The sequence below is a fragment of the Austrofundulus limnaeus genome, unplaced genomic scaffold (assembly GCF_001266775.1).
Source record: "Austrofundulus limnaeus strain Quisiro unplaced genomic scaffold, Austrofundulus_limnaeus-1.0 Scaffold110, whole genome shotgun sequence".
NCBI lineage: Eukaryota > Metazoa > Chordata > Actinopteri > Cyprinodontiformes > Rivulidae > Austrofundulus > Austrofundulus limnaeus.
The window spans coordinates 1,047,816-1,064,212 of record NW_013952512.1 but is presented as its reverse complement, the minus strand read 5'-3'; the positions used below and the strand labels follow the sequence as shown (position 1 = coordinate 1,064,212).

General features: G+C 39.5%; 1 protein-coding gene across 4 annotated transcripts in view; it reads right to left on the bottom strand.

The window, feature by feature from the left end:
- Positions 1–16,397, bottom strand: part of stard13b (StAR related lipid transfer domain containing 13b) — a 66,136-nt gene that overhangs the window by 29,676 nt on the left and 20,063 nt on the right. Inside the window, exon 1 of one of the 4 annotated variants that reach the window (XM_014014148.1) lies at positions 1,857–2,265. The exons of the other annotated variants lie outside the window; for them this stretch is intronic. Coding sequence (XP_013869602.1) covers positions 1,857–1,980 — 124 coding nt within the window. The 5' untranslated portion in view covers positions 1,981–2,265. Of the gene's footprint in view, positions 1–1,856; positions 2,266–16,397 lie in introns of those variants that run through there. 4 annotated transcript variants of the gene reach the window in all.

Here is a 16,397-nt window from a genome sequence, read left to right as displayed (position 1 = left end):
CACACACACACACACACACACACACACACACACACACACACACACACACACACACACACACACGGCACAACTCTGTGGGAAAGTTGAAACAGGAGCTTCAAATCAACTTGAAAAAAAAAACGAAGGAAAAAAAAGTGCAGCCGTGAGTTATTATATCACATAAAACATCTGGTCTGTATTAGTATGACTTCAGCCAGCCTGATGAATACTGAGCTGTTTTGTAATTCATGTGGCGTTCCCACATGAGGTGCTGGTGCTGTCAGGTCACTGCATCTTGTGGTTGATCTCAGCAACTGCACACATGATGCAACTACATCAGTTTCACCTTTTTGGAAACAAACTTTTAGATCCTCCTTATTTTTTCATTTTATCTCATGACAAACCGAGTCATGGTATTCCTTCTTGTCACCCTAAAAAGTCATTTTCCTGCTGCTTTTGATTTAAATGTTTAGATCTGTACTAACAGTCTTCAAACAGTTGCTTCTATTAAAAACGCATGCATATTGCCCACCAAGTTTTAGTCTAAAATCAGCCACTGAGAACGGCCATCTTGAAGTGGATTAAAGGTCTTGGGCCACGACAAGCACTTGAATTGGGGTTGTGAATGACTCTCAGCTATATTGAATCTTACCACAATTTCTGCAAAACTGACTGAATTTGACATATTTTAGTTGTTTTAAGTTGAACTGACTGTGGTGGACAATTTAAATTGGGTTGACTCCAAATGTTAATGAACACAGAGATACATAGTCCCATAATTTTCAGAAAATTTCAACATCCATCCAGTGATTCATGAGATATTTTGCTAACAGACAGACCACATTAATTCCAAATAGTTAAAGGCAATAATTAAAACACAAATCTGGTTAGCACAGGATTTGTGGTGGTTGATTATTCTTGGCTCCGACCTATTTTAAGGTCAGTTTGTGCAACATTGAGTTATGTAATATTGTATGTGTTTTTAGGGTCCTTTTTTCTTATGCATTTGAGTCAAGTTGACCTGAATGGTTAAACAGTTGTAGAAATGTGTCCAATGATTACCTTCTGAAAGTTTCATTAAAACTTGTCCTGTGGTTCATGAGATATTTTGCTAACAGACACATGCCTTAGCACACAGCAGCCATGAATTTGTAAATGCAAAATAAGCAAATAAGCAAACAGCTCAGGTCTGCGCTTCCTTTCATTAACTGACTGAAAAACGTGAAGTTCAAGTGCAACAACATACACAAACACAATATATCTAAAGTAAAAAGCCACAAAATATATTTTAAAAATATTTTTATGAACACTGTTTTCAGATAAAGTGTTCATCTTACAACTGTGACAGCAAACCAAGACTAATTTATTCATTATCTTCTTTTTGTTTGCATTAATTTAGTCTAATATTACCCATTAGCGCCCCCCAGCGGTGCGGAAAAGCATATCAGAATTTGGGAAACTGAAAACCTGCTTTACAAATTGATACTGTAAATGCAAACAGAATGACACCTGTTCAAGAGACAGCCAGTACTAAATAACCATAAAATATATGAATAACAATAAAATGACGCTGTAAGATTTCATTCCAAGTAGGCTACATTATTTTTACTGCATATTTTAGGATAGGCCTAATAGAAGCTATATGTTTGACCTCTCGTTATAACGAGACAAACTTCAGAAAATTCTGTATAGAGAAATAAAATTCAAGCATTTACAAAAAAAAAAATACCAGAATAAGGAACTTTTTTTTCTGTAAGTTTCATTTTTAATGTCATTCAGACAAATGAGAGGACTTGTGATTTGATTCTGCTCTGATGAGCAGCGCTTCCCTGCGCCCCTGCAGCCGCTGCTGGGGCTGGCTGCAGCGGGTTACTGACCTGCCAGCCTCCGCTCCCTGACGTTCTTCCAGAGCAGATCCCAGGCTTTGGATGTGGAGCTCCGCAGCTGCTCGCTGAAGGACCGCCGGAGACTCAGCTTCCTCGCGTTTCTTTTAGAAGTCATCTCAAACCCCGAACTCAGGCATAATAAAAATCCTCTTACTCCCACACAAATATTTTCTAAAAAATAAAATAAAAACTTTCTCTCGGCTACATTTTCCTTTTGTAGAGCAGCAAACTTCTCACTCCTCGTGTCCGGTCATTCAAAGAGTTTGGGAAGCATTTTGAAACAAATAGCTACGTTTCCCAAGTTCAGAAGTAAAAACCAATAAAAGAAATAAAGGTGGATAAAAGTGTCAGTGAAGCACAGAGACGGGCTCTCACACTTCCCACCAGATGTGCGTGTTTGCTTTTGCGTTTGTGTGTGAAGAGATTCACGCACTGCAAGCGAGGCGGTCGTGATGCGTTCAAAGGCAGGGACAATAGTGGGAATTACCACTACAGCAAATCTAGGTGGAACATAACGACAAAGTAAACAGCTTACGGATAAATTCTGGGAAAAGGGGGAGCTTGAAGGTACAACCCGTGATATTGTGACGTTATTTATTTAATTTTACGACAGTTTAACCAAAGTTATTAAGGCCACTCATTTAATGACCCAAAAACAACCACATTTCCTGCAGTGACTCTACCATTATTTACCCCAAAGTATAAAGAAAGATCATCAGCTAAATTATCTAACTAAAAGGCTATAATAATGGGAAATATACACTCACTGGCCATTTTATTAGGTACACCTGTCCAACTGCTCGTTAACACTTAATTTCTAATCAGCCAATCACATGGCGGCAACTCAGTGCATTTAGGCATGTAGACATGGTCAAGACAATCTGCAGTTCAAACCGAGCATCAGTATGGGGAAGAAAGGTGATATGAGTGCCATTGAACGTGGCATGGTTGTTGGTGCCAGAAGGGCTGGTCTGAGTATTTCAGAAACTGCTGATCTACTGGGATTTTCACGCACAACCATCTCTAGGGTTTACAGAGAATGGTCCGAAAAAGAAAAAACATCCAGTGAGCGGCAGTCCTGTGGGCGGAAATGCCTTGTTGATGCCAGAGGTCAGAGGAGAATGGGCAGACTGGTTCGAGCTGATAGAAAGGCAACAGTGACTCAAATAACCACCCATTACAACCAAGGTAGGCAGAAGAGCATCTCTGAACGCACAGTACGTCGAACTTTGAGGCAGATGGGCTTCAGCAGCAGAAGACCACACCGGGTGCCACTCCTTTCAGCTAAGAACAGGAAACTGAGGCTACAATTTGCACAAGCTCATCGAAATTGGACAAGAGAAGATTGGAAAAACGTTGCCTGGTCTGATGAGTCTCGATTTCTGCTGCGACATTCGGATGGTAGGGTCAGAATTTGGCGTCAACAACATGAAAGCATGGATCCATCCTGCCTTGTATCAACGGTTCAGGCTGGTGGTGGTGGTGTCATGGTGTGGGGAATCTTTTCTTGGCACTCTTTGGGCCGCTTGGTACCAATTGAGCATCGTTGCAACGCCACAGCCTACCTGAGTATTGTTGCTGACCATGTCCATCCCTTTATGACCACAATGTACCCAACATCTGATGGCTACTTTCAGCAGGATAATGCGCCATGTCATAAAGCTGGAATCATCTCAGACTGGTTTCTTGAACATGACAATGAGTTCACTGTACTCAAATGGCCTCCACAGTCACCAGATCTCAATCCAATAGAGCATCTTTGGGATGTGGTGGAACGGGAGATTCGCATCATGGATGTGCAGCCGACAAATCTGCGGCAACTGTGTGATGCCATCATGTCAATATGGACCAAAATCTCWGAKGAATGCTTCCAGCAYCTTGTTGAATCTATGCCACGAAGAATTGAGGCAGTTCTGAAGGCAAAAGGGGGTCCAACCCGTTACTAGCGTGGTGTACCTAATAAAGTGGCCGGTGAGTGTAGTACGGTAGTTTAAATATAAAACTGTTAGACCTAAAACTCCATAGTGAGTCATTGAATGCATCACAAGCATAAAGTCACTCAGCACCACATCACTATGGCCACTGCAAACAGTTTAATTGAAGTTATTTACTTGCTGTAATCATGTTAATCGTATTACCTGACCATAAGACCTAACTGTTTGATTAAAAAAATAATAAGTATTTATTCTGTGTGTCTGCAATAAATAATAAGTGGGAAAAGGGTGATCAAATAGCTACCAACAGAGATAAAAATCAGTGTATAAGTAGTAGCTAAGAGTCATTCCCACTCAGAGCTCTAACTGATCACGTGAAATCTGTTTTTAAAACTTTGCTAACAACTATTAGAGACAACTGTTTGTTGGCGAAATGGCTAACGAACAACTGAACAAATTTTAAAGAAACAAAAAATAATGTTTGAGTGTAAATCTGATCAACTTTTGGACACAATGATCCAAGATGCCCACTGCAGCTGATCGGCCTTACACAACACAAAAATGGCTACTTAAAATGTACAGGTAAAACCTAATGTTTATGTGGTAAATCTGAGAGTCGTCTTTAACACATTCTCTGAGCAATAACACATTTTGTGAGATTTCACTAAATCGTAGAGATCATGTTTTGATTGAAACAGCTGCAAGTGTGTCCCTTCTTAGCATACGATGATTTTAGGTTAAATGTTTAACAGGAGGGGTGGTGGGAGATCCGCACTCTTTTAAGGATTGACAGGTCTTTGATGAAGCTATAATTCAGGATTGACAAAAACCTCTTAGTTGACTACTTCCATGCCAGAACTAGGTTGTATGTTTTGAAAACTTAATGTGAGCTCAACAAGTTCTCCTCTGGGTAGGTTAGAGTGGGTCACCTTTTCATTTGGAGCATGGATTCAGTTTCAGGACCATTTACTTTTGTTGTTGCAGAAACCTGCAAAACTCATGCTGGAACAAAAGGAGACCTTGACTCATGCCTGAAGAATAAACATCATCAGTTTTCTAAAAAAAAAAAAACACAGCCTGCAGGACAACAGCTACAGTAATCATTTCACCACATTTATTTTTGGGAAGTTTTTCCTATTATTGTGCGCTCAGTCAGGTGGTGCATGACCCAAGAGCGGTGATATCGTATCAGCTGAAAATATTTTGTGGGCACTAGCTCAGATTACTGCTATAATAGGGTTAAATCTCACGGAGTGGCTGAGTAAAGATTGACAGTTTCTCAGATAAACAAACCTCTGACGACATCAGTGTTCCATCTCAACATAAAACACGTCACTTTTGTCAGAAAATAGAGCCTGTTTGCCTCCGAGCAGGGCAGATTATTTATGCAATTCAGCAAAGAACCTGATGGGATGCCCCAGTATGATGGTTTGAGCTACTTTTTGCAATTTTGAAAGAGAAAACAAAATTTATGCTCTCAGGAAAGATTCAAACTGAATGTAATGCTTTAATCTAATATGACATGTTTAAGAGGTGTTCTTGTGAAGCAAAACTTTAAAATCTGCTCAGCTGAAATAAGTGAAGCAATTGTCAAAGTGTGAGAACTCTTTTAATTTGTTTTAATTACTGATAGTCAGGAGATTCATAATGTGGGTGAAAACTTTCCACATTCTCAAAAGTTAATCCGTAGAAGTCCATCCATTGTTGAGCTTCATTCAAATCCCTCCGCTGATTCATTAGATCTTTTGCTAATAGTGCAGATCAACACACACACACACACACACACACACACACACACACACACCCCCTCAGAGGCCAAGAACATTTCTGCTGCATTGGATAACTGCATTGGCTCTTTCAGTGGCCTCCCAGATTTCCCACACAAACCTCAGGGATTTCCAGATGTTGCAGGGAGGCACAAAGTCTCCTCCTACAATGGGCCATCAGCCCTCGCCTCCGCATCCTCCAGTTGAGGAAGCGCGTGGCATGACTCACAAATCCTGCGTCTTTTTGCAATCGAGTAAGGCCTACAGTGGCCAAGCTACCAGCTCTGAGCTTCTACCTGACTCAGTAAATGAAAATAAAAATAAAATCACAGAGCCTGATGTTGAAAGAGGCTCTGTCCTGGGGCAATGCACCACTGCAGCTTTCTTGTGGTTTAAGACCTTATTAAACAATCTGGCTCAATAATCAAAGAGTAGTAGCATGCAGCGGTAGAGGAGACTTCCTGCTTCCTGTCTCTGCTGAAGCCCGAACTCCACTTGTTTACGTCTTAGTTTTAAAACAATGCCTGCGCTGGACTTTAAAGAGTTTTGATGAACATTGTTGGCATTAGACTTGACTTATAGTTGACTGCACACAAATGACACCGGAGCTCAGGTGCATACCGACCATTTTCCAAATGAATAATCAGTGGTCAATCCTCACCAAAAACTGGACATCTGACGCAAAAGTGACCAAAAACATAAATGTAAATGACAGAGTGCAATTTTATAATTATGATTAGCATCAGAGGTAGAAAGGACAAAGATTATGGGAAAGACGTGCCTTCAGAAGCAAATTAGGTTGTGTTGGGAAAAGAACTTGTAGGGAACTAATGGTAAAATGTTACTGATGTTAGCTAATAAAAACTAACAGTACATAAAACGTTTTTATCAGACTATAAGAAAAATAGAGATGGTCAAATAAGTTAGGTTATTAGTTGTACCACATGCTGTAGTTTGCATAACAGCACGAGGCCTAAACAGTAAAGACAAATAAATAGTTACATTAAAAAGCATTTCTTAGTATGCATATTTTTTGGCCTATGTAGAGAATCATTTCTCCTTTTTGATGGACATTTCTTAAAAGAAGTCCATCAAATTATCAGCATCCTTAATGTTTAAAATGAGCTGCTCTGATTTTAAACATATGTGTTTTAGCTTATGCAAAATAGACAAGAAAACATGTTCTGTGATTCCTGTTAGAGCAGGGAAATATAAGCTGTATTAATGGTTAAAATAGCATGAAAAATGTAGAAGTCTCTTAAAAGCAAAAACTGTGTGGAAAGAAAACTTCAGCAGGTAAAAAAGGTAGTGGGAATGCTGACTGAACATTCAAATATTAACAAAATCTCATTGTCACCTGTACCTTGTTAAACAAATCAGGCTCAATAATTAAAGAGGAAGAACTTTGCAAAGAGGAAATGTCATGCAGATGCAATCGTTTTGCAGAATTTTTTGCATTTTGAAGATGAGTCGGATCTTAAAAGGGGGAATATCATTATGAATTTTACAGTATATGACACATTTGACACTGCAGAGGCAACAACAAGCACATATAGGCCTAATTTCAAGCAGCTGTTGTTTTTCTGCCTTGGTTAGACTCTTAACTTTGGTTTCTCTCTGGGAACAATTCTCTGAAAACATAAACATCAACTTCCTGTTTGAACTCGCATCTTATTGACTTATGTCATCCCTCAGTATATAATAAAATGTTGTTTGTGCTGCGTTATCTTGTCAGCTGTATTTATTGGCGATTGTAGCGATTGCCATGAAGCTGAGCAAACCCTGATGTGCATTTCATGTCATCAGAAAGCAGATGGACGTTAGTTTTTGTTAAAAAAAAGAAAAGAAAAACAGACACAAACATGACTTTAAACAGACTTAAAATCAATTAAGTAAAGTTTATTTTTACATCTGTGAAAATTCAAAAAGCGGAATGGGGTGAAATGTACCTTTGTGATTAAATCCATGTTTCTTTAATAAAAACCAGGTGCGGGACAGTGGTTAAAATAGTTTCCCATGCATTTTTTTTTTGTGGGCAGTGCAGCTTTAACAGATTTAGAAAGAACAGCATTACATGCTTTGTCATTCAATTAAACAAAGGCCATATGCTTGCCATGCCAGTTTTTGCCTTTTTTAAAAACCTCTTAATGCAATTGTTGACCTCTGCAAACTCTAACTTTAAAATAATGTGATAGTGACAAAATGCTTTTCCCTTTTTTTAGTTTTAGCTTACTAAATGTTCAAATGTAATGCAATAAATTCAAGCATGTACAAAAAGAACTGCAGTTCAAAACAAAAACATGATAAATCTGTAATTTGAAAACAGTTGTGATGTAATTTATCACCTTTCTGTTGATGAATGAGTCCATAATGAGCAACTCTCACTAAAGGAAAAACCATGACGCTATAATTGACGTCCCGCTAAGAAAACAGTATTAGTGGCCACTTTAATGCATTGGGACCAAAGTCGGCCCCTCCTTCAACCACATAATCTAAAGCCAGATATACACCACATGTGTGGCTCCTCTGGAAAAATGAACTCGACTTGGGAATATATGGTCAGGAAATTTATAGCACATGCACAGGACGAGCCCTCGGGGGGCCAGGATGGAGGTGAAGGGGAGATCTTCTGGCTCCCTGCTCCCCAGTTCCCTGTTTCCATTATGGGAAGTGCAATCTCCCAGACGTTTCAAGGGGGTCTGGTGTAAGACCTTCTGGCCAAAAGCATGACCCACTCACTGAGGAGAAATCAGTTTCCTCACAGCTGGGGTTTTCCCACAGCAGCTATGGGCGAAGCATTCCAGATCAGGCAACAGACACAGATGGAGGCCGCACACAAAGTCTGGAACGTAGATAACTTACAAGCAAATATCTGTTTATCCGTGTGTTTTAATCAAAGACGCAGACAGAGAGATGAGGAAGAGACGAAAAATAGACAAGAAAATGTGCCAGTTTTTCAGGAAAAACCAGAGCTTTTTTTTTTTTCAAAGCCAGCTGGCCAAAACAAACAAATGAATGAGTCAATGAAACGAAAACATTCTCAGGCTAACTGATGTTTCCTCTCCCTGCATCTGTTACTGCTGCTGCCAAGAACCATTGTCCAGCCAATATGTTTCATTCTGATACTGTTTGTTTTAATTGAAAAGTGTTGTTTTATTTTTTAATAGTAATGAGTGAAAGCTTGAAAATGAGCTGGTTTTTTTGTCTGATGTAGAAGTGAGATGAAAGTCTTTCTGTTTTTCTATCATTTTTATTCTTTGACTTGACAGAGATGGGTTTTTTCCCCTCCCTGCGTTGATTGATGCCTTGCCTGTATGTGGCGTTTTCCTCCTTTATTATTCTGTTTTCCACCCACTTCAGTCCACAGGATATCCAACAACCATAAATTTAATCACATACAGATGATCTGATGATTGTTCAAGGTAATTTTATGAAAAACGCACTTGTATTTGTTAGCTTTTTCTAACGTCGTATGTTTGTGTGTGGTTATGGGGAGGTGGGGGTCAGTGGTTGGGGTGCTTGTAGTCGTGTGTGTGCGTGCACATGCTTGCGTGTTGGACCAACCTGTTAGATTTTGTGTTAGTATAACACATGCAATCACACACTCTCATGCAAAGTGGACATTCCCCTGAAACTGGATTGCATCCTCAAGCAGCTGCACACGTCTTCTTCTGCTAAGTTTACAAATCCCAGGCCTAAATTCCTTAACTGTCACCCCCCGTCTCACACACACACACACACACACACATAAATACACAAACACTCACAGAAATTACCTTAGTCTTTTCAAAGAAGTTGTTCCCCAAAGGCTTTTAGTGGCTGTTTCATTTCCAAATGGCAGAGTGGTGTAATTAGGAATCACGTTACCATAAACCTGCTTCCTCTCATCAGCTAATTTAAAATTAGCAGATAGTTTCTGTTCAAATGTAAAAACACAATGCACAGTGGGCAGATGGTTTATAATTGGCAATAAATCATGCTCAGAGATCATGGAAACTGAGCACAATGATGTCATAACAGCCTTGAAGGCATCATTAAAAGACATGCTTTAACTACAAGTTTGATGGGGATCTTTAAAGATTTTAGCAGTTATTCAGATTGTTCTCTAATGCTTGCTCAATCTTTATAAATGTATTTGCAAAGAAAAGTCCAGAAATACAACCGAGCTTCTATTTGTTTCCCCCCCCCTTCTTTTCGTTTTCCCTGTCAAACAGCCAAACTGGCCTCTGCACTCAGGAAACCACAAGTCATTTTCCATCTTTCCATGTGTGGAATTTTTCATGCACTCGCCATGCCAGCAGCACTCTTTATAGTCCAAACTGCATGCATAAATTTTAAATTTAGAGCATGACGTCACGAATCTGGCACCTGTTGCTAAACCGATAGATGGGGGAGTAAATATAGTGGCAAAATCCCATGAACATGAATTTTGCCTGCAGTTTTAAATCAAGTTGGTTCACATTCTCCGGGTTTTGTCTTTTGACAGCCAATGCAGAAAAAAAGTTACGTTTTGGAGGGGTGCGAGCGTGCTGTGGTTGGGGAGTGCACTACGCTGCAGCCTTCTCTTTTAACTTCCCAGATGCAAATCTCAACACTAAACAAGCAAAAAAGCAAACAGGGAAACACTAAATATACTTGTTTCAACACAGTTTGTATTTTTACCATAAAAAAATTAATAATATCTTTATAATAAAACTAACAGTGAGGTAAGAATTTCACTAACAGCCCTCACAGGTCTCCAAACACCCAAACCCACATCTAACTTTCTTATTAACCACCTGCATCTTCTATATTCTCACCGAGGGTCAGATTACGTCATTGATTCCTCACTTGTTGCCATGAAGAATCCAGGATGTGTACAATATGGTCTCTAACAAGCCTCCAGACAGAGACAGAGAGAGACTGCAGCTGTCAGAGGTCACAGTCAGCCTCCACCAGCAGTGACCCTGAGTGACCCTGAAGTTCTGGACTCAGAACAGCTGAGAGATGAGGAGGAGGCAAAACAAAGATAAGACAGCACCACTGCCACACAGACATTATGTAATACCCACTGGTGCTGCTGATGGACAAGATCAGTGTGTACAAAAGAATCGACAGTAAAGTCGGAGACAGATTCTCACTGTAGTTTGATGCTGTCAACGTCAAAGTAAAGCTGATAAATTGTTGCAGTTTGATTCTCCAGATTATCTAACTTATCGCCTGCATATACTACACTACCTGGCCAAAAACAAAAGTCGCCACTTTGATTTAATATGATCTGGGGTTTCTCCAGTTGGTCAGGTCTAGGTTCAGCAACAGTATGTGCTCCGAGAACGAGGTCAGATGACTGAATATACTGAATGGCCAGGTTCTTCCATCACTGGATTTTGTCTTCCCTGATGGTTCGGGCGTATTATAAGATGACAACCACTGTGTCCAAATTCAGAGGCTGGGTCCTTCGAAGGACCCGGCCTACCCAGACTAGGTGGACTGAGCCCTTGGTAGACTACGAAGACGGGAAAAACGTATAGGTGCATCTTTATTTACTATACCAGCTCGTTTGGTTTCTAAGAATAATATTTAAAAACAAGTCGATACAAATGACAAAAGCATTAACAACACAACCGCTTGAAACCTTTAATTTTAAACCGCCAGATTTTTATTTAAAAATGTACTCCTTTCTTTGGCTTCATCCGCCTTTACAAGCAGAAAGAAATCTCTGGTCGGCCCGCCATGCATTATGGGATAGGGTGGGCAGAGAAGAACCCAGACCTGTCCCTCAAATCCAGGGAAAAGGAGGATGCGTTCAAGACATCATTTTCACACGTGGATTTGCCTCCACAGAGTCCACAGAGAATCTTTGGGATGTGCTGGAGAAGACTTTGTGCAGAAGTCAGACTCAAACATCATCAATGCAAGATACTGGTGAAAAATGAATGATTAAAATAAAGCTTGTGGCATTGTAGAAGCTTATCAAAACAATGCCACAGCGAATGCGTTACGTAATCAAAGCTAAAGGTGGTCCCACAAAAATATTAGTGTGTGACCTTATTTTTGTTTGTTTTTTTGGCCAGGCAGTGTATGTGTGTTGATATTAACATGGTACTATAGGACCTTTTGTCATTAGATACATTTCACATTTCAGTTTCAGTTTTTTTTTACCACTGCCAAAAACAGCTTCTTTCAGAGCTGAATCATGTGAGTTGATTAGACATGAGATTAATAATAGAATGCAGGGTGTGTGTTTGGTAATCAACCACCAGCTAGGATTTTATACTCACCATAAGGACAGAAAAAGCTAAACTGTAAAACTTAAAACATCCTCTTTCCATGTCTTTTACAACTTTTCTGTTGAAGTCATTGGGCCTCATGCAAGAACCATTCGTACGCACTGATTTGTTCTTAAGTTGTGCGTACGAGTGATTTAGGAGAATTTGTGGCATTCACCAATGTTTTCATATTCTTTTTCATATTCTAAGATTTTTTTCAGATACGAACAAATACGCAGCGCTGCGGCTTCTGAATAAATGAAAATGATTTAACACAGTTGTTTATACTTTTAGCAGCTCTTTTTATTCCACAGCTGAGCTGCTAAAAATGACAGATTTTCTTTTCTGGATCTCTGACAGACGGACTTCAATCTCTGAACTCGTAAAGTTCTTTTTAGTTTTCGCTGTCATTTTCATGAATGAATGAACACTTCCTTGTATCTGAGGCAGGAAACATAGCCTTTTATGGTGTTTTTGGGGTGGTAATTATGCTAATCTCCTCTCGCGTGCACGAGCAGCTTGATAGAACAGGTGTAATTTACGCAGCTCATTTACGCACTTTTCCTGAAGATAGAAGAGTTTGTTGAATCTGACGTGACATGTTCGTACGAACCCTTTGTACGAACAAAAGTAAGAGAAATTTAGGATAAGAATACGAACATGTTCTTGCATGAGGCCCAATGTCACCAATTGGAAAATGGGCTCTAAGTTACACTTCTTGCCTTAAAAAAGAGGTTCACAGATTTTTTGTTTTATTTCAGAAGCTAGAGATGTTTGTGTTAAATGTAGATTAGCATATTTATTCAGAGTGGAGATCGGTGTAAATGCACACAGCATGGTTGAAACCTCAGAGGCCAAGAGGGAAGCCTCAGTGTGACAGTTCTGGGCCACAGAGCGCTGCTCTAACTGCACGTGGGTTCTTTTCCCTTCATCTGGCATTCGGGAAGGAGATGTTTATCATAACAAAGCACGTGAGATTTTATTTAAGCAAGCTAAAATTCATTCTGTTCTTGACAACTGCAGCTTGAGTATCCAGTCATCCAATCTATTTGTCTAACCTTTTGGATGAAATGAGTCAGATATACATGTACCAAATGCACATTATCTATGAGTAAACACTGCAACACCTCAGGTCTGACCATGAAATTCTCATTTTAATTAAGACAAATAAACGAAGATTCAAACTCCCCATCTGTTTTGTATATTTAGTGGAAACCCAGTTCGGTATATTGTTTCTGCCATTAGAATGCCGCTGCAGCTTCACTACGTCTAAGATTAATGTCAGTCAAGTCACCAGGGTTTGGAGGATGAACATAATTGCCTTCTTTCACCAAAGGAACTCATTAATTTCCATACTGAAATTAAAGAGGCTGTGGGGAATAGATTTCCATGCAAATGCTGCCATGTGGGAACAAATGGGGTATTTTTGGTCAGTCATGTATTTGAGAATTGAAAAATGCTCCATTAACGCTGAGTAATGCCTTCAGAAAATAAACAATTCAGTAAAATAAAAAACGCTTATTTTACTCTCCTCTATGCAATCAGTTTTGAGTTTTTCCTTATGTAGAACTCTGAGTTCTGTGTTTGCTTCAGATTAAAAAAAACAAGCAGGCCTGTGTTTGACAGAAATAGAAACTACAAATGACATGCAGAGGTCTTTTTTTTAATAAAAAAATCTCTTCCAGTTAATCCACATTAATAAACAAAAAAGCACAGCATTGGTTCTCCCTGCTGCTTTGCTGTATTGGAGCTCAACCCAAGGAATGTGTTTTCCTCTCCTGGACAATGTCAGTTTAATGAGATGGACAGTGTTGTTATGGTCGATACTGAGAACCATCTGGCCGTCTCGAATCCATGCTTTGAAAGAGCTTTCCGCAGCCCAGCTGTAAAATGTGGCCAGGAAATATCACACCTAATACATCTGACTCTCAGCCAGCTTTGTCCGTATTTTTACAACGTTATTATTCTCTAAGTCATTTTATCATTACATTGAGGTTAAAAGCACATGTAGGTTCATTTTGCTTTGAATCTAAATGAATCTGACAGCAACACTGTCTGGTTTATTACACTGAAAATGAATATCACAGCTCTGCTGACAAACTTGGCCGTGCCTTTTGCAGCAGTCTCACACTCAAAAACTAGAAAATACAATTAGCACTCAGTCATATGTCTCCTTTACTTCACAAGCAGACCACACATCAGGTAACCGTTCGGTTAAATTACAAGGAATTTTCCTAGACCTTTATGCCCACTTGTGCTATGCCATCATCCATAACTGAGGTCATGTGAGAGTTCAACCTGAGTCTAAAATGGCATTTACCCAAAACCTGCAGCTGCCCCCCAAGGGCCACATCACACCAGGCCAAATATTTCCCCTCAGCAGAACAGAAACAATGATCTGGCACTCAGCCTAATTTTAACTGCATCCCTCTAAGTGACCAGCTTATGGAAAGGCCTTTAAAATAAAAGAATGTGCATTTGGACATTCTTGGGACACTGGTTGGGAGGGGGCTGACACCTGTGGCCTTCAGTCATATTAACATTGTCTGGAGCCTGAGCAATTACACCATCCAGGCTGGGAGGTCAGCTTGAGCAGAGATTTTCATTACGTTGTCAGCAGCATTTGCAGAACACGACTATAAACCGACGGTATGGATTTCTGAAGGTTTAGGCTTTATACCTGACCCAAACATAAGGTTTTCACAGTTGTTATATTTATTGGCTTGTAAGTGAGAAAAAGAACAAATACCGGCTGACAAGAGTGTCAAATAAATATCTTCTTTCATCAACCAGAGACAGGGAAAAGACAGCAGGTCTCTGTGTGTAAAATACGTAAAAAGCTTTTGCTCCAAGCTTAATCTTTGATGAGTGACTTAAAGCTGTGTTTTTTAAAGGAGTAATATCACGTAAAAATCAACTTTCTTGAGTTTTATATCATGTTATAATGTTATACTCTCAAAAAAAAAAACACGCCCAAAGCCTTGCTTTGACTCATTCATGCATGTTTGAGAAATCCTGCAGTGTTTTTAGGCAGCCATGCTGAGGAGCAAAACAACAGGTGGGGACCAGAAACGCCTTTTGGTACCAGAAACGCCCCTGGGACGTGTCTTTAAGCCAGACTTCCTCATCACGGAGCATACCTCCCCACCCCACAAACCCCGCCCATGACTCCTGCAGGCTCTCGGCAGTAACAAAGCAAAGTGAAAGTGAAACTTAAACTGTCTGCTGCTCTCAACACTTCTTCTCACTCAGTGAAGCTCTTTTCAGATTCAAAATACCTTTGAGGAAATGTATTTATCAGATGCCAAGTAAACTGCATCATAGCGCACGCACGACCCCCCACCCCCCACCCCCCGAAATGGGACAGGACAGAAACGGAAGGTGGTTCTTAAAGAGACAGAGGCCAATTTCAAGGCGTTTAGAAGAGAAAGGGATGAGAAGAGAAGTTTATTTTCTATTTAAACATAAAAACAGCATTTTAATAACAACTAAAGGTGACAGATACTTTATTGTGGTATAGTATTTAAATGTATGCCTGAGAAACACATAATATTGCCCTTTAAAGTGGCAGCTGCCATGGGGTGCTAGGGGTCCTCAGAAAGATGGAGGGAAGACAAGAAACATTAATATTCATAAGAATCTATAAAATTAAATCAATTTGCAAGAATTATTTTTAAAATATAACATACTATACTGTAATATTGTATTTAAAACATTAAAGGGGGTGTCCCTGACCAGAAGCTAACACTGTTTGGGGGGCCATGACTTGGAAAAGGATGGGAACACCTGACTTAAAGCACATTGGACATAAATGGGCCTCTGTAATCTGAAATTATTGCAAAGTTTGTATTGATTGAAAGGTTCTTTTCTGTTTTGTTTTTTCAGTTAGAAATTCATAAAGCGTAAGGATTAAAGGATAAAGTGGCTGTTGTCCACAAGTCTCTGTCAAACTCATTATCATTTTACATTTTTAAGATATAAAGGAAGGAAATTTGTGTTTGGTAGATTGTTTCTTTGTTGTAACAATGCTTCTTGGCATTTTTTTTTTACCCTTGTAAGTCCTGTTAGTTTCCATTTTAACTGGTGTCACATTTGTAAGGAACATGATTTGTAGGGTGAGCAGCAGAGCTGAGTATATGGGTTGCACACATAAAAAATTGCCAAATCTTCTCTGCTAAACAGTTTATTCTGCTGTTGTTATTATCACTTGTTTTGAGCTTCTGTTACCCCCAGGCTCTGCTAATATGCCTGATATATTTAGAATTGCAGTATTGTTACAACAAAAAGTAGTCACCAAACAAAAGGTTTCTTATTTTTTGTACTATTTAGTTCATCTTGTGACATATCCATTTCCTCCAACAGCTTTTTATGGTCACTGGCTGCTGCCTCAGAAGAAACAATTAAAAAAATCGGCCTGAACAATTTGTCAGTTCACTACAGTCACAAGACAGGAAGATGAGCCCAGTTTAAACTTTCCACTCTACCTGAAGTAGATGTTTGTGGAAAATAAAATTGACAAACCAATCAGGGATTAAAGATTAAATCCAGTCTAATCCACTTTGATGTTGCAGAGAGCAGCATTGG